At 49.6% G+C, this 25,394-nt stretch overlaps 1 protein-coding gene across 1 annotated transcript in view; it reads right to left on the bottom strand.

The window, feature by feature from the left end:
* The window catches only part of RYR1 (ryanodine receptor 1), a 220,706-nt gene that overhangs the window by 5,626 nt on the left and 189,686 nt on the right, over positions 1–25,394 (bottom strand). Inside the window, exons 86-102 of the mRNA XM_079989357.1 lie at positions 24,068–24,172; positions 19,343–19,424; positions 17,739–19,036; positions 13,479–13,549; positions 13,324–13,345; positions 12,792–12,892; positions 10,913–11,171; positions 10,049–10,135; positions 8,198–8,592; positions 6,824–6,866; positions 6,408–6,538; positions 6,158–6,218; positions 4,333–4,479; positions 3,512–3,646; positions 2,223–2,379; positions 2,048–2,112; positions 437–537 (exon numbers count right to left, since the gene is read on the bottom strand). Of these exons, the coding sequence (XP_079845483.1) occupies positions 437–537; positions 2,048–2,112; positions 2,223–2,379; positions 3,512–3,646; positions 4,333–4,479; positions 6,158–6,218; positions 6,408–6,538; positions 6,824–6,866; positions 8,198–8,592; positions 10,049–10,135; positions 10,913–11,171; positions 12,792–12,892; positions 13,324–13,345; positions 13,479–13,549; positions 17,739–19,036; positions 19,343–19,424; positions 24,068–24,172 (3,260 nt within the window). The remainder of the gene's footprint in view (positions 1–436; positions 538–2,047; positions 2,113–2,222; positions 2,380–3,511; positions 3,647–4,332; positions 4,480–6,157; positions 6,219–6,407; positions 6,539–6,823; positions 6,867–8,197; positions 8,593–10,048; positions 10,136–10,912; positions 11,172–12,791; positions 12,893–13,323; positions 13,346–13,478; positions 13,550–17,738; positions 19,037–19,342; positions 19,425–24,067; positions 24,173–25,394) is intronic.

The following is a 25,394-nucleotide window of genomic DNA, read 5'->3' as shown; positions in this document are numbered from 1 at the left end:
GTATGTGGTCTGTTCCATGTGAAATGGATAGAAAGAGGGGAGAGTTGCAAATGGGACAAGAAAGGTCTAACAACTTATGTTCATACCACTTCTCTGTGCTGCTTATATTTGTGAGTTGAATACTCTGCTCCTGGGGCTCCCTGCATTTTGAATCCAGGCCCCCAGCTAATTCTTTTAGCTGTTCCCCCACACTTGGGTCCACAGGGATTTTCTCCACAGTTATTCCACCCCATTAATTACAATGCGTAGGATACTCAACACAAACAGGGCACGGGAAATGCAACCGATTGCACAATGTTTGTGGATCGAAGGCAACAACAACTAGCTCAGTGTCTGTTCTGGGATGAATCAGTGAACAGTGAAGAGAATTTTCCCTCCCGCTTCCAGTTTGGTTGGAATCCCCTGAACATTCCCGCTTCGCCAGCCAGCTGCTCACATGTAATTTGCCAAATTGTGCTCCTCCAGCGTGTGGGTCTCAAAGCCGTGCGGCGTCGTGTCAAAATAGTCACTGCCGATTCCACAGATGAAACATTTGGTCTGCCAGGATGGAAGCAAGAGAGTGAGAAGACAGTTGAAGGCAAAGAGGGAGCTAGGGTCCTTTCTCTTCACAATGGGTCAAGCCAACCCCAACCCCAACTGCAGCCATAGAATCATAGAATCCGAGAGTTGGAAGAGATCCTGAGGATCCTGTAGCCTACTGCCTACTGCAATCTACTTTCAGAATTAAAAACTGGCAGTGATCTACCCCTGGTTTTTTTTGGGCTCAGCTCAAAGCTGTTGAGTTTTTTTTAGGGAGGAGAATAGCCCCGTTTTTTAAGAGGTTAAAAAAAGGCTTTTTGAGGGGAGGAAGTTCCATTTTTGGGGAACAAAGGCAAGGGACAAAGGGGTAAAGCCACTCACAAAAAGATCGCTATGGATCAAAACAGCAGCGCAGAGGGAGCTCCGTATACCCTTCCAGAGATCATACAACAGGGCGGGGCGAGGGGGTGGGGCAGGACTCAGTTTTAGCCACACAAAGGAAAGGGAGCCAGAGATCGACTGTGATCTACCAAAACCATGTGGGGATCTACTAGTAGATTGCGATCCACCTGTTGGAGATCCCTGCTCTAACCCATGGGTAGGAAAACTAAGGCCCGGAGGCGGGATCCAGCCCAATCGCCTTCTAAATCTGGCCCGCGGATGGTCAGTGTGTTTTTACTCGAGTAAAATGCGTCTTTTTATTTACAATGCATCTCTGGGTTATTTGTGGGGCCTGCCTGGTGTTTTTACATGAGTAGAACGTGTCCTTTTATTTAAAATGTATCTCTGGGTTATTTGTGGGGCATAGAAATTTGTTCATTATTATTTTTCAAAATATAGTCCGGCCCCCCACAAGGTCTGAGGGACGGTGGACTGGCCCCCTGCTGAAAAAGTTTGCTGACCCCCTGCTCTAACCAGCTGAGCTGTCCTTCTATGTTTCCATGCATCAAATCCCTCCCTCCCGCAGTGTGAAGATTATCAGGACTCCCCAGAGTTGACCATGTTTGTGTTCCCTCCCAGGGAATGCCTCATGCCCCTCCTTTTCACCTTTTGCTAAAAAGAAAAGGCATTTTACTTTTGGAGATATATGCAGTTTATATACAGTGGTACCTCGGGTTAAGTACTTAATTCGTTCCGGAGGTCTGTTCTTAACCTGAAACTGTTCTTAACCTGAAGCACCACTTTAGCTAATGGGGCCTCCTGCTGCCACTGCGCTGCCGGAGCACGATTTCTGTTCTTATCCTGAAGCAAAGTTCTTAACCCAAGGTACTATTTCTGGGTTAGCGGAGTCTGTATCCTGAAGCGTATGTAAGCCGAGGTACCACTGTACTTATGTAAAGTATATTTTTGTCATGGCTGTTTGGCGTGGATTCCCCAGTCCCCCCCCCCACAAAATACCTGGTCACGGGCCAGGGAGCCTCCCTGATAGACAACCTTCTCTGTGATAAATTTCTGATTGAAGTCACCGGCTCGCCCCCCACCCTCCTATGGCTGGGAATGGAGGAGAGGAAGGAGGAGACCAGCTTACCTCCATGTCCTCCTTCACCTGCTCCTGCTGGTCTCTCAGCTCCCCAAAGGCGTCAATGATCAAACCTGGTGGACAGGAAGTCAGAAAGGTAGGAAGTCAGAGTTCAGGAGCCCTGGCGCAGACTCCGCCCCACACGCCAATGGGACATAATAACTATGACCCACACGGGACCTACCTTGGATGATGGCCAGCAGGATAACAATGACAAAGAAGAAGAAGGTGATGTCGAAGATGACACGGTAAAGCTCGTACTCGTCACCTGCCGGGTCCTCGATCTCGTCACCGATGCCCCCGCCAGCACGCACCCCCACATACATGTGAAACAGGTAACACTGTGGAGGAGGGAAGAGGGAGGGAGAGGCTCAGGGGCGTTGCATACACAAGGCTTCAGCATCATTGCTTTCACATATAATTTATTATTAAATTTTCTGTTTTACAATTTAAAGCACTCATTTAAACATCCTTAAAACACCCTTCTTCTCTTTCCATTTTACATATCATAAATCCCTGCATATTTTACAGAAACTATACCATTCAGCACTCCATTATAACATCCTTCATAACTTATTTACACTGTTGAATTTGTCTTAATAAAGCGTTTTCAGCCGTACACTGTTATTTCCCATATATTTCATAAATGGTTTCCAATCTTCTCTAAACCTATGTTCTTCTTGTTCTCTATGTTAAGTCTGCAAGCTGCGCATATTCTGTCAACTTAAGCTGCCACACTTCTTTGGTTAGGACCTCGCTCGTTTTCCATTTTGGGGCTAACAGAACATGGCTAAAATAACCTTTTTTGACACCTGGGGATTTCAGTTTGAATTATCTCCAACAGAAAAGACTCTGGTTTTTTTGAGAAAGTGCTTTTAAACACCCCCCCCCAATTCATTATGGATCATTTCCCAATACTCTTTTACCCTTTTACAAGTCCACCACATATGAAAGAATGTTCCCTAAGAGGCAGCATTTCTGACCGTGCCACCTTGGCAACCTGGAAAACTATATTACATTTTCCTCTCTCCTGGGTACTAATGGAGGAGTCGTCCCATATGAATCTGCCCCCTCCTGATCTGGCATTTCCATAAAGACTTGAACCCCCAGGATCTGTTTGTTAAACATTAAGAACTGGCCCCTCCCCACTTGGGGACAATGGCAGTCTGACGTTCACCCTGCCCTTGGAGCAAGAGATGTGTGGACACTGAGATGCTCTTCGCACCCTCTGCTTGAGCTTCCCTGAACATTCCTGCCCTCCCAAATTTCGCCGGTTTTAGGAAAAAGTCGGCGGCGTCTGTTGGGAGTCAAAATTGTTCTCCTATCAGCAGCCTGCTGCACCTTCTTGACCAGAAGTGATGGCAGAGCCCAGGGAACGTGGGCGGTCACCGTAGGAAGCAACAGATTTAAGCCCCCCCCCGGGGGGGGCGAACAAAGCCAAAAAAGCACGGGGAGCCTCTGTACTTGTCTTACCGTCATCATGTCGTCACATTTCATGTCAGGCTCATCTTCGTCCTCACTCTTGTTGTAGAACTTGCGGAAAAAGTTGAAGGCGACCACGGTGTAGAGGTAGACGACCACCGCCAGGAGCCCCACCGTCATTAGCAGCTGGGGGAGAAAGAGGTCACATGTGTGAAAGGAGGTCCATTATCATGTAGCAAATGCTGCCCCGGATGTCATACTGGTTGGACACAGAGGAATTGGGGGGAGGAACCAGATGGGGGACCCCAAGGGAAGAAGGCTCAGAGCCCAGGGAGTGGCAGTGGGGCGAGGATGAGTGGTCAGAGGGAGAAGAGGGAGCAGACTGGGGGGTGGAGGTGTCGGAAGCGGAAGCGGTAACAGGGCTTAGTGAGCGGGACGAGGCAGTGGCAGAGAGCAGTCCAGAAGTAGAGGCAGAAGTGGAGGCTGGAGAGGAGGGAGGGGCAAGAAGCAGACGTGAGTGAGGCTGGTGAAGAAGTCAGGGAGTCTCCCTCTCCTGCCGCGATCAGCTCTGCTCCCCGCTACTCTCCCAGAACCAGGAGAGGCATGAATTGCGAGGAGCAAAGGCAGGTACACAGCTGCAGTCTCAGATTGCTTGGGAAGGACTCAGGTGAGGAGGAGACTTAGGTAGCTGTGGGGAATGACTTTCAGTCTTAATGGTTGTTTAATCGGCTTTCCCAGATGTGAAACCCTAATTTAGGCATTACACAGTATATAAATGAATAACAGTGAAGAGGGTGAAGGGGTGGGAGGGGTGCATACCATGAGCCAGGGTGGCCCCCACATTCGATCTACACGCCCCACAGCCCCGCTACCTGTTTGCCATTGTGGGTGACGGACGAGAGGATGGTCCTTAGGGTCTTGACGCCCATGGCGATGTCCAGGAGGTGGGAGGCGAAGAAGAAGTTGTTGTAGTGGCCGAGAACAGACATCACCATGTACCAGAAGAGGTACAGGAAGGACTGCAGGGGGGAGAGATATGAATGGGTTGCAACAGAGGCAGGATGGAGAGCGAGGGCACAGTGGGATGCCCACATTGGGAGAAAGGGATGAAAGGTTTTGATGCCGTCCTCTCAGCTTAGCAGATGCAGGGCTGCAGCATCAGATGGCTCCCAGCCCGGGGCCACCCCACCTACTCTACTGCCAGTTCACGAGGCAAAAGATGATCACAGGTGAGTACCATCCACTAAGAATAGGGCTTGGAAGGATGCCCCACTGAAGTTGGTATTTGGCCTGTGTTCTCCCCACTTGCTGATCTTCAACCTGAAAACCTACCGCTGACCAGGACTTTACTTGGTTGGGTGGGGGGTATTGTTTTCGTTCATTACAATGGTACACATTTTTGTGTTTTTATATTGTAAACTGCCCTGTGATCTTCGGATGAAGGATCATAAACAAACAAACAAACAAACAAACAAACAAACAAACGGTCGATCCTGCCCAGCCAAATACACGTGCAGAACTCCACAACATCAGTATCTGAGTCAACTAGATAATTCATTAGTTTTGCACAGTTTTATTCTGATTCAGTTATTCTGGTTTTCAAGCAATTTAGACATCTGGGCACTTTTCGTTTCTACAGAAAGAAACAGGCAGTAGACACAGGGGCAGAGGAAGGGGGTGCGTTGGGGGCAGGTCGGCCCGGGTGTCACCACTGAGGGGAGTGACAAAATGGCAGGCAGCACTCACCGGGGGCCTGCAGTGCGCCCAAGCCACGCATCTCTCCTGGGAGTGACACAGTGGCTTGGGTGGCCTCAGGCTACGTGCTGCCCCAAACGGTCCACTCAAAGCCTCCCCCTCAGCTGCAGGGCAGCTGAGATGGAAGAGGCAGGCAGACTCCTTGGAGGCCCTGAAGAGCATCATGCCCCGGCTTGCCCCGCCCCTGTGGGTGGCTGGCCACACCCCCGCAGGCGGCTGGCCACGCCCCTTGGTGCAGGGCATGCACGCCACTCCAGGCACCCAATCAGCTTGCTCCACTGCTGAGTAGATGAGCGCAGGATAGAGAAGCGTATGCAGCCTTTTCATTGCAAATATGAGGTCTAGAATCTCTGCTTCTGTCTTTCTAGGGGATAACTACGATTCTCTGGTGGGACGCGGGTGGCGCTGCGGGTTAAACCGCAGAGCCTAGGACTTGCAAATCGGAAGGTTGGCGGTTCGAATCCCCGCGACGGGGTGAGCTCCCATTGCTCGGTCCCTGCTCCTGCCCACCTAGCAGTTGAAAAGCACACCAGTGCAAGTAGATAAATAGGTACCACTCTGGCGGGAAGGTAAACAGCGTTTCCATGCACTACTCTGGTTCACCAGAAGTGGCTTAGTCCTGCTGACCACATGACCCGGAAGCGCCGCAACCCCAGAGTCGGCCACGACTGGACCTAATGGTCAGGGATCCCCTTTACCTTTACCTATGATTCTCTGGGCACTGAATTATGTTGAACTGTCTTAGAAAACATGTAGAGATTTGGAATTCCCCTAGCAGGTGAAGCCCTCGCATCTCCCCCATCTTACAGTGGGGATTGTGCTGGTCTGAATGGCCTCCCTCCCCTTTAGCCAGTGTATGCCAGGCTGTGGCACCAATTGGCATAAATATTGAACGCTTGAACCTCCTGCCCCCCAGCCCTCTAACTGCATCTTCTCACTCACGTTGTCAGTGAAGATCACTCCGAATTTCCAGACCTTGTACTTGATGTCAATAGAGGTAATCCTGGCAGAAGAGAAAGGGAGGATAAGGAGGAATGCAAGTGTGCATGTAAATTCATACATTCTGTTTTGCTACGTGCATCCCAAAGGGCCTGTCCACACTTCCCCTTGTCCCACGCTTAGGAAGCATAGGCCCAAGCAGCTCCGCCTTTGCCCCACCCGCCCCACTGCCAGCTCTGCCAATCCTCCTCACCATGTTATGAGAGATGTGTCTGGCTCAGTTTTTTTCTCGTTCTGCGCTGTGATTTCCAGACTGGCCAGATCTATTCCCAGCAGTTCTGCAATTCTCTCTCGCCCGTAGATGTCACCGTATTTGTTTAGCACCTGGAGGATGGGGGGAGGGATGTGGCAGTGGCGTAGCGTGGGTTGTCAGCACCCGGGGCAAGGCAAGTAATTTGCGCCCCCTAACCCGTGGATTTGCGCCCCCTAACCCTAACCCCCAGATGTTGCGCCCGGTGCGGCCGGCCCCCCCTGCACCCCCCACGCTACGCCACTGGGATATGGTTAAGAAAATATGAGCTCTCCATCTTGTTAACCACCCCTGCCTTAGATCAGGAGAGCCCGAGGCCTTTGTTTCCCTAGCCTAGACAATGGTGGAAGATATCTCACCTTTCTCTTGATGAATTTGTCCCAGTAGTTGCTTGGGAATGACCTGGCAAGGGGAGAGAAGGGGGGGGGACCCATTAAGAATACCATTCATTCATTCCTCCTCCTCCGATGAAGGCTCCCTGACCTGCCAGGGCCATTTCTCTCCCTCCCTCCCAACGCAAAACCCACTTCTCCCCAAAAGCCCTTCCACCTGATCCTTTTCACTCAGCCAATCTTCTTCCCCTCCCCACTGTTTAACTGGCAACCCTGGACCTTCCTCCTCGCTCATCAGCATCCTGTCTGTTTAGTACAGACTCTCAGCCTTCCAACCTGCTGCGTCCGCTCAAAGGCCTGCTCAGCCCAGCTTTCTGTTTCTGTGAGTGGTCAGCTTAAGTAGGAAGCTCTCAAGCATGGGTGCAAGGGCTGGCCTTCCCCTGCTCTTATCCACAGCGCCCTCTCCGAACAAGGAGGCTGCCTTTTCGCTATCATGGCATAAGAGCCATCGACAGGCAATATCCCTCCATGAGTTTTTGCCTGGCCCCTTTTCTCCTCTGCAAATGTGTTTGGCCACCGCCGCATCTTGTGATGGCAAATAAATAAAATAAAATAAAATAAAATAAAATAAAATAAAATAAAATAAAATAAAATAAAATAAATAAATATTTTATTATTTATACCCTGCCTGCCCATCTGGCTGGGTTTCCTCAGCCACTCTGGGCATCTCTCGACAGAATATTAAAAGCACAATAAAACATCAAACATTAAAAACTTCCCTAAACAGGGCTGCCTTCAGATGTCTTCTAAAAGTCAGATAGTTATTTACAGTGGTACCTCGGGTTACATACGCTTCAGGTTACAGACTCCGCTAACCCAGAAATAGTACCTCGGGTTAAGAAATTTGCTTCAGGATGAGAACAGAAATCGTGCAGCAGCGGCACAGCGGCAGCAGGAGGCCCCATTAGCTAAAGTGGTGCTTCAGGTTAAGAACAGTTTCAGGTTAAGAATGGACCTCCAGAACGAATTAAGTACTTAACCCGAGGTACCACTGTATTTCCTTGACGTTTGACGGAAAGGCGTTCCACAGGCAGGGTGCCACTGCCGAGAAGGCCCTCTGCCTGGTTCCCTGTAACCTCACTTCTCGCAGGGAGGGAACTGCCAGAAGGCCCTCGGAGCTGGACCTCAGTGTCCGAGCTGAATGACAGGTGCACTGTGCCAAGCGGAGCTGGCCTGTCCTGAACCTCCTTGCCAGTTGGTTTTGCCCTATTGCCCCGAGGAGGGTTTAGCCCAGCTGCACTCTGGGAAGCCCTCTCCCCTCTTTCTGAACCTTTAGGAGGCGGGGCTGTTGCCCAGAGGGGGAGGAGCCGCCACTTAGCCCCTCCCCACAGATGGACTCACGGAGCATTGAGCACCAGGCGGTCCCACTGCCCCTTGATGTCGTCGTCCTCCGGCTGCTCCGTGATGTAGAGGCCGTCAAACTCCAGCTTCCGCGCCAGCTCCTTCTCGCGCTTGAAGATGACCAGTGGCACCTTCAGGCAGTTGTAGCCGATGATGCAGAGGAAGGCCACCAGCGTGTGGAAGATGGCCAGGAACTGTAAGGCTGGCTGCATGTAGCCCGTGCTTTCCTCCAGGAAGAAGTAGACCACGCTGTCTTCATCGTCCTCATCCCCGTTGCCGTTCCCGTCGTCGTCGTCCCCGCCACCAAAGCCAGAGCCACCTCCAGAGCCAGACTCCAAATCCCCATCGAACCCAGAGCCCTCAAACTCCTCCTCTCCGGGAGGGGTGTCGGAAACCTGGGAATGGCAAGAGAGGAGGAGGAGGAGGTTGGGATGGAAAGTTGCAACCCTTGAGCCCGGAAGGTTTCGGTCTTACAGCTTAGCCACCAAGTCAGGGCTGGGGGACCTCTCTTCAGCCTGAAGGTCATGTTCCCTTCTGGGTCCACCTTCCAGTGGCGGGCAGGGTCAGAGGCAAAAGTTGGTGGAGCAAAGGATGCGAGCTTTGCCTTCATGCAACAGGCTAGTTTCTGCACACATTGTCAAATGCCCCTCTCTGGCACTGTGATGGCCTGGGATTCAGACTCGGATGCTGAACCTGAGGGATCCCAGCCTGCACAGGATTTTCCGCCTCCAGAACCAGCTGAGCCGGGGCTGGGGCCTGAGCCTGAAGGGTCCTCACCTGTGCTGGATCCTCAGGTGCAGGCATCAGCTAAGCCTGCTCTGGCTCCTGAGGTGATAGAGGACCCATTGCCTGCAGGTGCTCCACTCTCAGCCCCGTCAGAGGAAGCCGAGGTTGCCTCTGGGTCTGGTAACCCTCCAGCCTCTCCTGAGCTGCAGAGGCTCAGGGCAGAGAGGCGGAGGGAACTAAGTTCCCGCAGGAGGAGTGCTCACCTCCAGGCCAGGAGAGGCGAGTCACTTGAGGATAGGGGCCGCCCTATGCCTCGGGGAAGATAAAAGCCGGCCAGCCCCAGTCCCAAGTTGCGGGAGCACCATTGTTGGTTCCTGCCTGAACCCTGTCCTGCTTTCCTGTCTGCGCTCCTGACCTGCCCTGGCTCCCTGCTTGCAAGCCTGTTCCTGACTTCACCCGACTCCCTGCCCCGCACCCAGATTCAGCTACTACGGACAGCCTCCACACTGCACCTTTGACCACGGACCGGACTTGGACCTCGCCTCTTGGGTAACCCACGGGACCAGCATAGGCACCCAGGCAATCAAGAGGCACAAGCTGAGTCCAAGGACATGATCCAGCCAGGGGGGTGGGGAGCACTTGGGGTGCAAAGCAGGGCCAGTGGGGTGTGTGGGATGGGGAATGTGCCAAGGGCCAGAGAGAGAGAGAGAGGTCTGTAGGGGGCACATCTGCCCTGCAGGTCTGAGGGTCCCTACCCTGGCAAGAGTTTCCAACCATTTGCCCTCCCACAAGCTGTGCCCAGTTGTTTTGGCTCCCAGGATGCTGTGTTACTGTTGTGGTGGCTATTAACATTCATTATGCACCATTCACCTTCGGGGAAGGTTGCCACTATTTAAAATACGGCATAAAAAACTTACAGTGGGGGGGGGGGGATATGTCATTGCGCACAACCTGCTTTCTCCCATTTGTGCACTTCCCAAACTGCAGCATGGATCTCGTCCTCTGGCATGCATTAACTTGTCAGACTTTGATTCTCCTCTTGAATCTGTCCTCTCCCCGCCGCACCCACCATCCCTACTCCAGGGTGCCCCATCTCTCCCTCAGCAGAACTCCAGACCTACTTACCTTATAGAAGAGCAAAATGAAGTTGATAGCAAAGGCCAAGAAGAGGGCGAGGAAGCGGAGATTGTAGAAATTCCTGGACAGGTAATTCTGCAAAGAGGGTGGATAAGAGAAGAACAATGTGGGGGTGCATGTCTTTAGGAACATTGGGAAAGCCCTGCTGGACCAGGCCAGAGGGCCACGAAGACCTCCCCAAGCAGCTGGTAGTCAGAGGCAGACTGACTGCAGAAGCAGAAGAACGTCCCCGTGCCTAGCAATCACGGACAGTCTCCATTAATTGGTCCAACTGCCCTTTAAAGACATTCAAGTTGATGGCCATTGCCATATGGTTGTGGGAGGAGATTCCATAGTTCAACTCTGCAGTGGGTGAAAAACTGCCTCCTTTGTGGCGCTGTGGGTTAAACCACAGAGCCTAGGGCTTGCCAATCAGAAGGTTGGCGGTTCGAATCCCCGCGACGGGGTGAGCTCCTGTTGCTCGGTCCCTGCTCCTGCCAACCTAGCAGTTTGAAAGCACGTCAAAGTGCAAGTAGATAAATGGGTACCGCTCCAGCGGGAAGATAAACGGCGTTTCCGTGCGCTGCTCTGGTTCGCTAGAAGCAGCTTAGTCATGCTGGCCACATGACCCGGAAGCTGTACGCCGGCTCCCTTGGCCCGTAAAGCGAGATGAGCGCCGCAACCCCAGAGTCGGCCACGAATGGACCTAATGGTCCATCATATACCTTTGTCTGTCTCCCATGGTTCAGCTCCAATGGATGGTCCCACTGGGTTCTAGAATTATGACACAGGGAGGAAAACGCCTCCCCCTTTCTCTACACGATGCATAATTCAGAAACGTGGAGCCCAAATATCTCCGGTCATCTCCCTTACCAGGAACTTTGTCCTCTGGATCTCCAGCTCGTTCCAAAACTCCGAGCCTCCTTCCTCCGCCTGCTTCTTGTCCCTCTGGGCCACCTTCTTCTTCTGCTTGGCTGGTGGTTCTTCCTCCGCTTTGGGCTTCTCCTCCTCTTCCTTCTCCTCCTCCTTCTTCTCTTCTTCCTCCTCCTTTGCTGCCTTCTCCCCATTTTCAGCACTGGAAGGGACAAGGGGGAGGTGGAGAAAAAACTTGAAAGACACACCATGCTTGCCCCTTTTTCTCTTCCCTCCTGAGAGCAGGGTGGGGCAGGGCCCCCAGGCACCTCGTTTTCATTAGGCTCCAGGTGAAAACTTTTCTCATTCTCCCTGGGTTCTTCGTTTTTTAAAAAAAAATTAAGCAAGGGGGGTGGGGTGGAGAACTCCAGAGGTTGTTGGACTACAACTCCCATCAGCCATCGGTCATGCTTTCTGGGGTATTAATCTAGAGCAAAGCTGATTGGTAGAGAAGGCAGCCATAGTCTGGGGGCTGATGGGAGTTGGAGTCCAACAGCCTTTGAAGGGCCACAAGTTTCCCACCAGCATTTTGGGCATTTTGTTCTATTCTGCACAGCTTAAAAAAATATATATATTGTGGATTTTATTGCTTTGGTATTTTAATGGTGCAAAGCGGGCTGGAACCAACCCTGTTGGAGGATGGCATATGACTATTTCAAATAAATAAAAGAAGCAAATGGGCAACTGAGACTCTCTAGAACTCATTGAGGAAGTTCAAGCCGTCTCTCCTTCCTTCCCACGCAGCAGTTCAGGGAAGACTTAGATATCTATGAGATAAGAAGTTCAAATCCACCCATCTCCCCTGCTTAGGGTCGCCACCTGTCTTGTATAATACAGGATTGTCCCGTATTTCAATGTAAAATGTAGTTGATGTAGTTTTGTCCCCTATTTCAGGTCTTCTCTCTCTCTCTCTGTGCCATGTTAGGGATCGTCTCCAAATGCATGTGTTTAGAAGGGTGCATGAAATGTCATGTATAGCAATGTCAAGCAAAGACTGATTTACATGTATGGGTAGCCAAGCACAGACTGATTTACAAATTAATTTCTCTCTCTCTCTCTCTCTCTCTGTGTGTGTGTGTGAGTGTGTGTGTGTGTGTGTGTGTGTGTGTGAGAGAGAGAGAGAGAGAGAGAAATTCCTAAGGGTCCATACTGTTAGGCTGCAAATAGATTGTAATGGTTTGCAAATCAAAAAAGAAATTGCTTGATAAATTAACAGGTAAATTAAGAGACCACGATGAACAGAAATCTCTGAAAAATTGGAGTAAATACTGGAACTATATTGGAATAAATGCTTAATGTGATTGGCGGGGTCAGAACAATACTACCAGCGTGTGAATTTAGGCCTATAGATTAAAAATCAAATACGTAATGGAAGCAGATATTCGATACTTACCAAAAGGATGGAAGGAAGTCCAGGAGGTGGTTTTTGTGTGTGTGTTTTTTGTTTTGTTTTGTTTTGTTTTGTTTTTAATCGTTTACTGTTTTGTGAAACAGCCAGATTAATCTATCTTTGTATAGTTAGAGAGAGGAAAAAGTTGGCTTGTATATCTTGCCGCTTTTTTTTTTTTTTGGTTATAATTTTTTCTTTTGTATTTGTTTGTATAACCTCAATAAAAATGTATTTGGAAAACAAAACAAAACTGCAGAACCCCCTTTTAATTTGCATACTGCATCTTGTTTAGGGAAGTTTTTAGGGAAGCTGCCCAGAGTGGCTGGGGAAACCCAGACAGATGGGCAGGGTATAAAGAATAAATTATTATTATTATTATTATTATTATTATTATTATTATTAGGATTTTGTTAGCCATGGGAGCACAAGGATATTGAACCTTCACCCCACCTAGGCAACCAAACATTGTATTCGAACCCCTCTCCAGCTGAAATGGCCCATACACCATGGGAAGCCAATGCATCGCCCCCCTCAATGTTGTTGTACTTCAACTCCCATCAGCCCCATCCACATGGCCAGCTGCAAAGGATGTTGGGAGCTGGAGTGCAGCAACATCTGGAGTGCTGGTTCCGGTACAGTGGTGCCCCACAAGACGAATGCCTCGCAAGACGGAAAACCCGCTAGACGAAAGGGTTTTCCATTTTGGAGGTGCTTCGCAAAACGAATTTCCTATGGGCTTGCTTTGCAAGACGAAAATGTATTGCGAGTTCCTGCGGGTTTTCCCCCCTTTCCCCCCTTTTTTCTAAGCCCCTAAGCCGCTTATCAGCTGATCCGCTAAGCCGCTTAATACCTGATCCGCTAAGCCGCTAATAGCGCTAATCCGCTAATGGGCTTGCTTCGCAAGACGAAAAAACCGCAAGATGAAGAGACTTGCGGAACGGATTCTTTTCGTCTTGCGAGGCACCACTGTATTTTTTGAGACCTTGAGGGATGACAACTGGCTGCTTTGAAAAGTAAACATAAAAGGCTAAGGTTCAGGAGCACCCTGCCCCCAGGACCACCCCTCTGGTTTCTCCCCCTGCAAGTCCCAGCTTAATTCAGAGTGTGCAATCCACTTTCACCAAGCACGGCACTCACTCAGCTTTCTCTGGTTCCACGGGAGGCTCCTCAATCTTCTCCGGCTCTGCCTCCCCTTCCTCTCCTTCCACCTGGAGAGTCAAAGAAGATGGGTTGGTGAATGAGTTGGTGCCACAAGACGGCTGGGAGCAAAACAAGTTTGTGGGCATCATGGCTGCTACATGGGGGGAATTTATTGCATGCCAGCGAGCAGGAGGCACCAAGGGCTATCTCCAGCTAAGTCCTACTTGGAGAAAACCCATTGAAATTAATGGACATAAAGACACAAGATCTACCCACCCTGGAAGAATGGCAGATGAAAGTAATGGACTATATGGAATTGGCGGAAATGACTGGCAGAATCCGAGACCAGGGAGAAGAGTCAGTGGAAGAAGATTGGAAGAAATTTAAAGATTATCTACAGAAACACTGTAAAATTATTGAATGTTAAAATGATGTTGGAACGAAACGAAGTGGTTTTAGCAATAAGGTTAAAAGGAATATGTAAAAAGGGATTGATATTAGATGAAAATTCGAAATTATAATATGTGAAGACAAAGAACTAAGAGAAAATAGAGAGGGTATGGATTTGCTGAATTAACTATTTGAATTGGAATACAAAAAAGGGAGGTGTGAGGAAGTCAGGAAAATAAGTAAATGAACTGTAAGATATAGAAAGGACTTCCGGGTTAGCGCGATCTGGTTAATGGCGGATTCCCTCCGAGCTCCGGAGGGAATCGGCTCCGCTGGAGAAGGGTTCTACCGCGACGGCGACGCGGGGACCCTCAGAAACCGCAGGCGCTGAAGCCTGTGGACTTGGTGACTCGGCGGGCACCTAAAGCGCCCCCCCGACCCACGAAGAGCCTTTTTAAAGGCTGCGGAGAGGGTACGGGGAGCGGCATGGTGCTGTGAGTGGACCGCTACTGCAGTGGAGCGAAGCCGCGAGCCATGGCCGGAGACCGCTGACTTTCTTCCCTGAAATTCGGACTTTAATTAATCCGTGAGTAGAATGGAATTTGGACTTTAAAATTTCTACCTTTGAATTCGGTACGATCAGGGGATGTGCTAAAGGGAAGTCCGCACCCCCCCTATTTACAGAAGATCTAAAGCAAGGATCGGAGAACTAAGGTGGAGAGTTTTTTCTTTTTGGTGTTTTTTAAAAGATAATATTTTCATGAATTTGACAGAAGAAGATTTGTGCTGGAGAGTAAGAGTGGAATTTTAGAAGCCTTTGTCTAAACCCCCCCCCCCCCCAGACCCGGGAGTGTCCTGTATGTGAGCTGGAGAAAAAAGAACAAGGAGTTTGACAGCTGTCAAAGGAGCTGTCAAACGGGCAGTGAAAGTTAAAAATCTTATTATTTAACACCTTTCTGGACTAAATTTGTTATATTTGAATTAAAGTGGTTGGGAACAAAGTAGTGAAATAACAAAGTAACGGACTGTTGGGGAAAAGACTATTAAGTAACCAGAATCCCCCTAGGGGAAACATTGAAACACTACAATGGCTGCAGATGGAAAACTACAGGCAGAGATAGAAAGAATGTTTTTTCTCGTGGGAAAGTTGCAGGAGCAGACTACGGCTATGAATAAACAACTTATAACCTTGAACTCTAAAATAAGTGACTCTGCTGAATGCACAATGGACTTGACCGGGAAAAAATCTGCAGCTGAATTAGAAGAGATAACTTTGGAACAGGAGGAGAGGGAACAAGGAGTGGAGCCAGTACAGATGGAGAGTACCAACCAGAAGCCTACATTGTCAGAACATAAAGAAGAAGACCTTTGGATTACAAATCTGCAAAAGATGCGAAAGAGGGGGGAGGAAGCCCCTGGAACACTTGGAATATTTGAATTTAAAAGAAACAAGAAATATGATTGGGGCTTCCTCTTTGAGTATGGAAGATTAGCTGACCTTTCGCAGCAGCTGGTACCAAGTACTTTGGATGGAAGAAAATCTGATGAGACTGAGCTAGAACTCCTTCGAGACCCGATGACCAACAAAGAGGGTTGCCAACAAAATCGGCAGAGAGAGACTGACAGAGACTTAAAGGCCTCAGATGTGAGGAATCCAGGCTAAAAACTGTTTTTGTGGACATGGGGACATTGGGAAGGGACAGAAACCGGGGCGGGGGGGGGGGAGAAAGAATTTTAAAAATGTTTATGACCTTTGTGTTTGATTATTATGACCTATTTTTAAGATAAAAGGGAAATTCGTGGAAGGAATTTGGGTCGACCTTAGAAAAGGATTTAATATTTATAAGAAAGTTGGATAAGTAAAATTTGGCCAAGTAATAAGAATCAAGTATTTCTTTAAAAATATATATATATAATAATAATATGTAAAGGATGAGAGATATGGGCTTGCTGAGCTAATTTAATTGAATTAGGATGTATGAAGGGGTGGGGGTGGGGGGAGGTCAAGAACTGGGGTTAGGAAAGTAAGGATACGAAACTTTATATGTGTTGTCTTTGTCTGTGTGTGTCTGTGTTTACAAAATGTGAAAACCCAATAAAAATTTTATAAAAAAAAATAAATAGAAAGAGGTATTTGTTTTTAATTGTTTTTGTTTTGTTTTGTTCTATTTTTTGTAGTGTTTGTATTTTTTGTGTTTTCTTTTTATCCTTTTTGTAATTTCTTTCTTGTGGAAATTTTAATAAATATTATTTTTTTAAAAAAAGAAATTAATGGACATAAGTTAGTCAGGTCCATTAATTGCAGTGGCACTGGAAGGCTTCAACAGTTTGTTTTCCCCCCACAAATGTGCAGTCCTCCATCGCCTCCCAGGACAGATGGATATCAACTCAGCTCCAAGTAACATTAACTTCAGATGGAACGCCACGTTTGGCATTGGAAAATAATTCTGTACCTGAAATGCAGAGAAGGGAGCTAAAGCAGAATAACTTGCAATGCAACCCGGACGAAGATGCACGAGATTGTGAGCAGCGCTGGATTTTTTCCTTTTCTTTAAAAAAGTTACTACTAACAGCATCTAGCTGCTAAGGCACAGCAATACCAAACACAAATAATACAAGGTGATCCAAACACTCCCTTTTGTTTAAACAAAGAAATGTGGATGGAACTCAGGAGTCCTGAATCCCAACTTGCCCTCTCATCCCCTCCAGACCCGGAGAAAGAACTAAAGAACTCTGAACCGCGGAGCTAAAATCCCCACACGATAATGAAAGTGGGTTGGAGAACTGCATCTCAAAATTCAGGCACACCCAAATTTCAAAGGATGGATGGGTTTCAGTTCTCAGGTGCAACCTTGTTCAGATTTCTCCTCCAAACATGGGGCTTAACTACACTTTCACTAGCCCCACTGTCTTCTCCCAGGGAAAACTGCTCTTTAGTGCTCAATCGAAGTAAACAGCAATTCAGTTGTTCTGATTTATCACTAAAGAGTGGGTTTTCTCTTGAAAGGCAGTGAAGCAAGGGGGAAACCGGTGTGTGTGTGTGTGTGTGTGTGTGTGTTTCGTTTTTGTAATGTATTTTGTGTTTTCATTTTGAATCTTTGTTTTAAACCACTCTGAGATTACAGATGAAGAGCGGTATACAAATGTTAAAAAATAATGATCTTCCTGCAGTGCGTCTCCTATACAGTGGTACCTCTAGTTACAAACTTAATTCATTCCGGAGGTCCGTTCTTAACCCGAAACTGTTCTTAACTAGAGGCATGCTTTCGCTAATGGGGCCTCTTGCTGCTGCTGCACTGCTGGCACACGATTTCTGTTCTCATTCTGGGGCAAAGTTCTCAACTCGAGATAACTCTTCCAGGTTAGCGGAGTTTGTAACCTGAAGCGTTTGTAACCTGAGGCGTTTGTAACTCAAGGTACCACTGTACAGTCATACCTCGGGTTACAGATGCTTCGGGTTCCGTTTTTTCAGGTTACGGACGTGCTGAAACCTGGAAGTACCGGAAAGGGTTACTTCCGGGTTTCGGCTGTCGCACATGCGCAGAAGCGCCGAATAGCAACCTGCTCGTGCACAGACGAGCCGCTGCGGGTTGCGAATGCTGCAGGTTGCGAACGTGCTTCCTGCACGGATCCTGAGCGTCCACTGTACTTAATTGCTGACATCACCCCTTGTTTCACTTTAGATCGGGGTAGCCAACATGGCGGTGGTGTTAGACTCCAAATCCCATCACTCACAGATCCAGTTCCTCCAGGCATCGTACCTCCCCACTCTCTGTGCCCTCCCCACCTCCTATGCCTCATCTCCTCCTAGAGAGACCCTAAGAATGCCCACCACTATTCAGGTACCGCCTGAAGCCCTATACGTACTCCCAGTTTCCTCTTGAGGATGGGTGATCCTTCGGGCGTAGGGGGCTCCACTGGGGTCGTGTCCCCCATATCGCCAAGCCCACCAGGTGCATCAGGAGCTGTGGATCGGAAATGCTCTTTCTTCATGTCGAAGCCCTCCCCGCCTTCAGCAGGCGCGTCCTCCTTGCCGGGCTCCACTATCTCTGCTTCCTCCCCTTCCTCAGCCTCCTGTTCGACTTCCTCAGAAGGGGCCACATCTCCATGCACCTCGTCCTGCGTTGGGTCGGGCATGCTGGCCAACAGCTCCGTCACCGTGATCTTCTTGGCTTCCTCCACCAGGCCGCCCCCGAAGAGCGTGTTCCAGATGAGGAGGAAGATGCCCCTGGAGATGTTGTAGAAGAAGAGGAGGATGCTCATCAGAATGGTGTAGATGAAGGTAGCCACAGCCACAGCCATCTCCTTGACCGTCATCTGCTTGATCTTGCGGAGCTTCCGGCGGATGTTGCGGTAGGTGAACATGCGGAAGAAGTTCAACACGCCGTCCAAAAACTCCCCGAAGACCGAGGATGACTCCGATGGTGCCGACACCTTCTCGGCTTCCCCACCTTCTGCCCCTTCTCCTTCCTCCTCCTCCTCTTCCTCCTCCTGGCCCTCCTCCTCTGAAATCTGTGCCGCTATCTGCATCTCAAAGATGGTGTCCTCGCAGAAGTTGATGAAGAGCTCCATCTTCTCCGACTCGCCCCCCTCGTTGACCACGTCGAAGATGAACTGCCGCTTGGACTCCTTGACCTGGGGCATCTCCCACTGGGCCTTGTTGGTCTCGCTGATCTCAAAGTAGATCCTCTCAATGCGCTTGCTGGCGCCCATGATCTCAATGCGGCCCAAGTAGGGGCTGAAGTAGTTGAGGATGCATTCCGCCAACTCCAGGAAGGTCTTCAGGCGGTTGTCGTGCGGCATGTGCTCCGAGAGGTTGGTCAGCAGCACGGCGATGTTGAAGCCGATATCCTTGGCGGGCTCTTGGAATCGATCGGCAAACTCCTCGTAGTCGATCATCTCGTTCTCATCGGCCTCCGAGCAAGAGAGCAGGAACTGGATCTCGGACGGCGTGTACTGCTTTTGGCTATCCATGGCTTTCTGGAAATCCTTCTTGGAGATGAGACCCCGCGGGTCCGTGATGTAGTCTCGGAAGGCGTCCGATGCTACAATGTCCTTCAGCTTCAAGAACATATCGAAGAACTTGAGAATCATCTCCACGTTACTGGAAGACTCCACCAACATGTCCACCATCTGCCGAGCGATGGTGCCATTCACCACGTTCCCTGGGTAGGCACATAAAAAGTAAGGTTAGACGTGGGACTGAGAAGTGTGTTGCGGGTGGATACACAAGTGATGAGTGGGTGGCTGTTGCACTCATGTAAGCACTGTCAGGTGGATTCAAGGTGGTTGAGATATGTGCAACTTATCTCAGTGGGTTGTAGCAGTTTTGCACACACACACACACACACAGAGGATCCCACGTTAAACCCCTAGCATCTCCAGGTAGAGCCAGAAAACACCCCTGTCTGCTCAGTGAAGCTGTCATGGAGCCCTGACTGGCTACCCCTGCCCTGGCTAAGGGGTCTTACCTTCCAAAAGGGACAGCAACATCACCACCATGTCTTTCTGCAGATCCAGCAGCTCCTTCAGAAGCCCAATTTGGCTTGAATCCTGGGTGGGAGGGAGACGTGGGAGATATTAAGTGCTGCGGAACCAGAGACATCTCTTCCCGTGTCTTGGAGGCCTCCAGACCCAGATCCCCTTCACCCCCACGCCCCACTTGTATTCTTAAGGCCCGACCTTCCCTGGCCCTGTCACACCTGTTGGCTTCTAACCGGGCAATGGAAACCAGGCCACAACTAGGTGTGGGACAGGAAGGAGGGAGAGGCCACAGAGACCAAGGAGCGGGTCTCAACTTGGGCTGTGACCCTCAGACGGTGCCACCCCAGGATGACCCCCTGAGGTCCCAGGGCACCTGGAACCGGAGCCTTAGATATCTGAAGCCAGGTTAGGTACACAGCCGGCCACAGGGCACTGCCGTCACACTGTGACACGTGAGGGGAACACCTTACTCTAATGTGAGCATGCTGAGGAGGCCCCAGCCTCTCCTTCTCCTCCTCTGACTGAAGGACCACCCAAGAGCTGTGCCTCTGGAGAGGCAGGAACGCCCTTCTTACCTCAGGGTAGGATTCGCTCCGAAATTGGTCCTCATGGGCAGCGCAACAAAGAGATAGTTTTGGTGAGGGGTGGAAATATCCCCCAGTGCTGTCTCCCCGCCCACCCCAGCCGCTGCACCCCCATTTCCTAGCCTCGCCTGCTTGGGAAGAGGACACTGGGAGGAAAACACCCCTAGTGAACGTCTTCCATGCCACTGCTTCCAGCGACTGGCATCACGGGCATATCTACACCGCAAACAAAGAAGACTTTCCCCTGGTGACGAGGCCTCTCTGGATTATATTTGGTATCTGCAGCCTCTCTGGCAGAACTGCAGTTCCCTGGGAGAGGGAGGGACTCTGAAACCAGCTTAGGGCTGGGAATCGAGAATCGGGGAGATGAGTACACTGGTTTCGGTTTGGAGGCCACGGCGCTCCAGAGGCGCTTTGCCTCTTCGCCCGCAACTCCCAGCCGGTGTCAGACCGAGAGAAGAGGGCTGGCTGCCAGTCAACGCCAAAGCAAACCCTCCCCTTTGCCCTCAACGCCCGCGGCATGACAACATGAGCTAGGATGGGGCGTGAGCCAGCAAGCCAAAGCGGTGGCCAACCATGGAGCTCCTGACGACCCCGTTTAATGGTGGTGGCTGGAGGGGGGTCTGGAGAAGCATGGAGAAGCAGAAAAGACAGAAGGAGAGAAAGGAGGGCAGGGTTGATGAGCAAGGGCCAGCTGCCGCAGACCGAGAGAGGAAAGCAGACCAGGCCAGACCACCATATTCCCCTGCACTGAAGCATGATGGGAAAGAGCAACAGATATGCCGGGCTAAGGGTGGCTAACACCTTAGCCAGAGCCGGGCTAAGGGTGGCTAACACCAATAAAACCACAGTAAAAAATATAATCGGGGGGGGGGGGATTTAAAATACAGGTTAAAGTGCAATTTAAAATGCAGCCTCATTTTAAAAGTAGCCGATAAATCAAGACCATAAGGGGAGGGAAACATAAGGGTCAGGCTGAGTCCAAACCAAAGGCCAGGCGGAACAGCTCTGTCTTGCAGGCCCTGCAGAAAGATGTCAAGTCCCACAGGGCCCTGGTCTCTTGTGACAGAGCGTTCCACCAAGTCGGGGCCAGTACTGAAAAGGCCCTGGCCCTAGTTGAGATCAACCTAATGACCTTGAGACCTGGGACCTCCAAAATGTTGTCATTTGTGGACCTTAAGGTCCTCTGCGGGGCATACCAGGAGAGGCGGTCCTGTAGGCACGTGGGTCCTAGGCCGCAGTATTATTTTATTTTCAAAAAAGGCCTCTGTCAGGCACTTTCCCTGCTGCTCTGGGTGTGTGCGTTGGGCCTCAGAGGTTAGTGCAATGGGAAGGTGTCAGGGTTCACAAATGATGAAGGTGTCAGGGTTTTGGAAACCACACCAGCTGCCTTGCAGCGCACTCACTGTGACACCTTGCTAAGGTGTCTTCTCTGAAACCACGAGAGTGTCTGTGTGCATGTACATATGTAGAGATGAGATTTTCAGCGGTGGGGGCATGGGAGGCAGCAGAGTTCCATTTCATTGTGTAGCCTCTCCTCTCCCTGACCAGCAAAACCACATGCCCTTTAAAAATGTGGTTTTGGGAGGGGGGTTATTGGGTTGTTTTTGTTCAGATCATGTATTTTGTGGTTTTATATTCTGATTTTATCCTGTGAACCACCCTAAGACCTGCGGGTATAGGGGAGGTATATAAATTTAATTAATAATAATAATATAATTATGCAGAATTGTAAATAAAACAAGTGAAAAACAAATTACAGACATTTGCATAAATGTATGAGATAAAAGTATTCAAATATGTTGGATGAAATCATCATATTTTTCTGTCTATAAGATGCCCCCTATTTTGGGGGCCTCCGATTTAAGAAAATGGGGGGAGATCTATCTGTGTATAAGACGCCCCCAAATTGTGGATATTATTTTTTTTTTTTTGAAAAAGCCCTAGTCTTATATGCAGAAAAATACGGTAATTTTCACAGGCTGAAATATCTATGGTAGGGTATGAATTCCCTGGCTGCAGAATCTTAATATCATTTAGCACAATGGCCACAGAGTCTTATCCAGACCATTGTTCACACCTCCTTCATTATGTGTTCAAAGGAAGGAAAATTTGAGAAGGTCTGGCTTGACCTTGACAGCAGCCGGAGGGAGCAGATGAGCACGTAATCTAAAGGCCTCAGGACCTTTTGGGTGTTTTTCCTGTGTGTGTGTGTTACTTAAATTGATCTGGCCTGTCGAAAGGAGGAGTAGAGAAAAGTAGCCTAGGGAAAGAGAGGAGAAGTGGATGGGAAAGGAGAGAAAAAGAGAAAAAGAAGTGAAAGAGGACAGGAAGAAGGAAAGGAAGGAACCAAGAAGGATGGGTGGGAGGGAAGGAAGGAAGGAAGGAGCAGGCAGAGTGAGCAGGGCATGAGATGGCCACATACTACTACATAAAAGGTTCTTACGCCATTTCGAAGTCCTGGGGGTTGGGTCATCTGTCACACATCAGAATAAAAATGTTATTCAGAAACATTTTTAAGAACATTTTTGTATTTTGCCAGGTTTACCATCCAGCACGTTCCTTTGTTGCTTGGGGGTCAGAACAGCCTTGCCCTCCCTTGTCTGGGGAAAGGTGGGCGTGTGGGGTGGAGGAGAGGGAGGAAAAGGGACACCTGCGCATATCTTCATTCTCCCAGTGTGGTGGGGGCGGAATATGCCATGGGGAAGGACACTGAGGCTGGGCTTCAATCACTAGATTTCACAACCTCTGCAGCTCCAGGCTCTGGGTTGTACCAGAGCCCTTTCTATTGTTCATTCATGATTATTTCTGCTCTTGGTGGTATCAAGGGTGGCTGTATGCAGCCCCGCCTTCATCATGGCTTGCACCTGTTTGCACATCGTTCCAGGAAGTGCGGATTTGATAGAATCGCCTTCTAAATGCAAATTTAAATTGAATTGCTTGCCCATTCCTAATTGGGACTGGCTGCTGGAAATAGAACTGGACCCCCCCCCCCTCTTTTTTCAAAAGTCCTAGGTGGATTCCAGTTCAGTGGCAGGGAGAGGCATTCAAGACACAGGGCAGGAAAATGTGTGCATCTGTCTGCAAAGGTGTCATCGTGGTATAAAGGAAGGCCAGATGGTGAAATACAAAAATGGTCCTTTTCAGGAGGAGGGATGCTCAAAGCTGTTGCTGAGAGATCAGGAGTGGAAGGGGTGGGGATGGGGAGAGGCACAGAGCAGGGGAGCCTGGGGTTAGTGCAGAGATTAAAAGGGAGACCGCACCACACACAACCTCCCCTCCCCCATCCACCCCACATCTTACCCTATACTCGTACTTCCTGACAAGGCTTTCCTCTCCTGCTCCATCTTTCCATCCACCTCAAAGGTATGTTGCCAAAAGAATGGGGGCTTGTCCAGACCCCAATGTGGCAGGGAGCCAACCCTCCAGTGCAAATTAGCAGAGGCACCGGTAGACCCATTTGAAGTAAGCAGAGTCTAGCTAGAATTTTTTTTTATTAAGGAGTTTTACCACAAAGGTGATGGCAGGTGGGGAGAAAAACTGACTTTCTGAGGACATGCACCAGACAACGACCCAAACGCAGCCACTTTGCATTCACAGTTTGACTTCCATTTCCCCAAGCCTGGCTATAAAATATAGAAAGAGATGGCTTTGTGCACCTAAGCTTGAGCATGGGGTAGGATCAAGCTGGCAAACTTTTGCTACTGGTTAGGAAAGATGGGATGCAAAAGCCTGGTTCCTTGATTCAAGAGCTGGCTAACTGATTTGAGAGTTTGGCACCCAAATCCGAAAGCCAGGCTCCTCTGCTGCCGTTGCGTGGCTTCCAAAGTCAACCGTTTGGCAAGACAATGTGCAGAATATTAAGTTTTCCCTGCTTAGCCATTGATGTCTGGGGCCTTGGGGCTTGCTCTTTCTTCGAAGCTGGCCAAGAAAGGCTGGTTCACAGTTGCGGGGCTTGGCTGTGGAGCGGACCACGTGGCCTTGCATATCTTCCATGCGCTAAGACCCTGTCTGCTCTGGATACTCTTCCTCAACCGCTGCTCATGAACAACCTCCAAGATATTCCCTACCCTCTGCCCCTTGCCAGGGTTCAGACAAAAACTTGCACTTGCTAGTTTTTGCTTTTACCTGAGCCAACTTCATCATCATGTGAGCAAAGACATGGAGGAAGCCAATGACAGCGTCCCACAGCCTGCTGTGTGCCAAGCTCTGCTGGTTCCCAGTGCACGGTCCCTGGCGAGGAAGGGGAAAATAATGGAGTGAAGATATATGATTTATACCTAGTAGTCTGAACATGGGGCTGCTGAAGATGATCTGTGCATGGGGCATTCGTCCTGCTCAGCTTATACACAGCTCAGTGTGGGGTAAATCGTCACATGGGAGCCTAAGAAAGGAGGGGCTGTGCACTCCAGAAAAGGATGGAGAGGTGAGGGAGATGGATAGATGCAGGGCACCCCCTGGGATAGAGGATCTGCCTTTGCTGATATCCATGAATGAATGAATTTATTATTTCGGTCACAGACCAGTTATAGCCCACATGCAATATCAAGGAGGTCATAAAACACAATAGGGGTACATTTGAATTTGCAATTAGGTGTAACAGGGACAATACAGATATAGCAACAGTTAAAAAATATATAAATGAAAACTTAAAAAGGTAAAGGTACCCCTGCCCGTACGGGCCAGTCATGTCCGACTCTGGGGTTGTGCGCCCATCTCACTTAAGAGGCCGGTGGCCAGCGCTGTCCGGAGACACTTCCGGGTCACGTGGCCAGCGTGATGAAGCTGCTCTGGCGAGCCAGCACCAGCGCAGCACACGGAAACGCCGTTTACCTTCCCGCTATAAAGTGGTACCTATTTATCTACTTGCACTTAAGGGTGCTTTCGAACTGCTAGGTGGGCAGGAGCTGGGACCGAACGACGGGAGCTCACCCCACCGTGGGGATTCGAACCGCCGACCATGCGATCGGCAAGCCCTAGGCGCTGAGGTTTTGACCACAGTGCCACCCACATCCCTAATTAAAACTTAGTCACTAACATATAACCTAAAATTATCATTTAAGGCCTTAATCATTATGATAGCACAGCTTGTTCCCTACGTTTTATGGCAATCACACAGAATTTGGCTACCCTTAGCGTGATCTCAGGATCCTTGTCCTCTACAAGGGATTTTAGACATTGAAGTTTGGATTCATTTGGAGATTTTTGCATAGCGGGGTAATAAATACTGAGCGTGTATCTCTGTAGAAATGGCAGCATAACAAGGCATGAGAGACAGTTTCTACCTCCATCAAGCCGCAGAGGCAGACTCGTGTATGGTTTACCCTTGAATCTGCCCTGCAGTAAGGCATTGTCTCAAGAGACAATGGAGTGTGCTTCTGGGAGTGAAGACAAACTGCTGCATTAGCAGCACCAAACTGACCTCCCCAGGACACAAGCCTGGGCACTCTGGATG

This window comes from Podarcis cretensis, assembly GCF_951804945.1.
Source record: "Podarcis cretensis genome assembly, chromosome: 8".
Classification (NCBI taxonomy): Eukaryota; Metazoa; Chordata; class Lepidosauria; order Squamata; family Lacertidae; genus Podarcis; species Podarcis cretensis.
The sequence above is the reverse complement of the archived record's forward strand: the minus strand, read 5'-3'. Positions and strand labels throughout refer to the sequence as shown.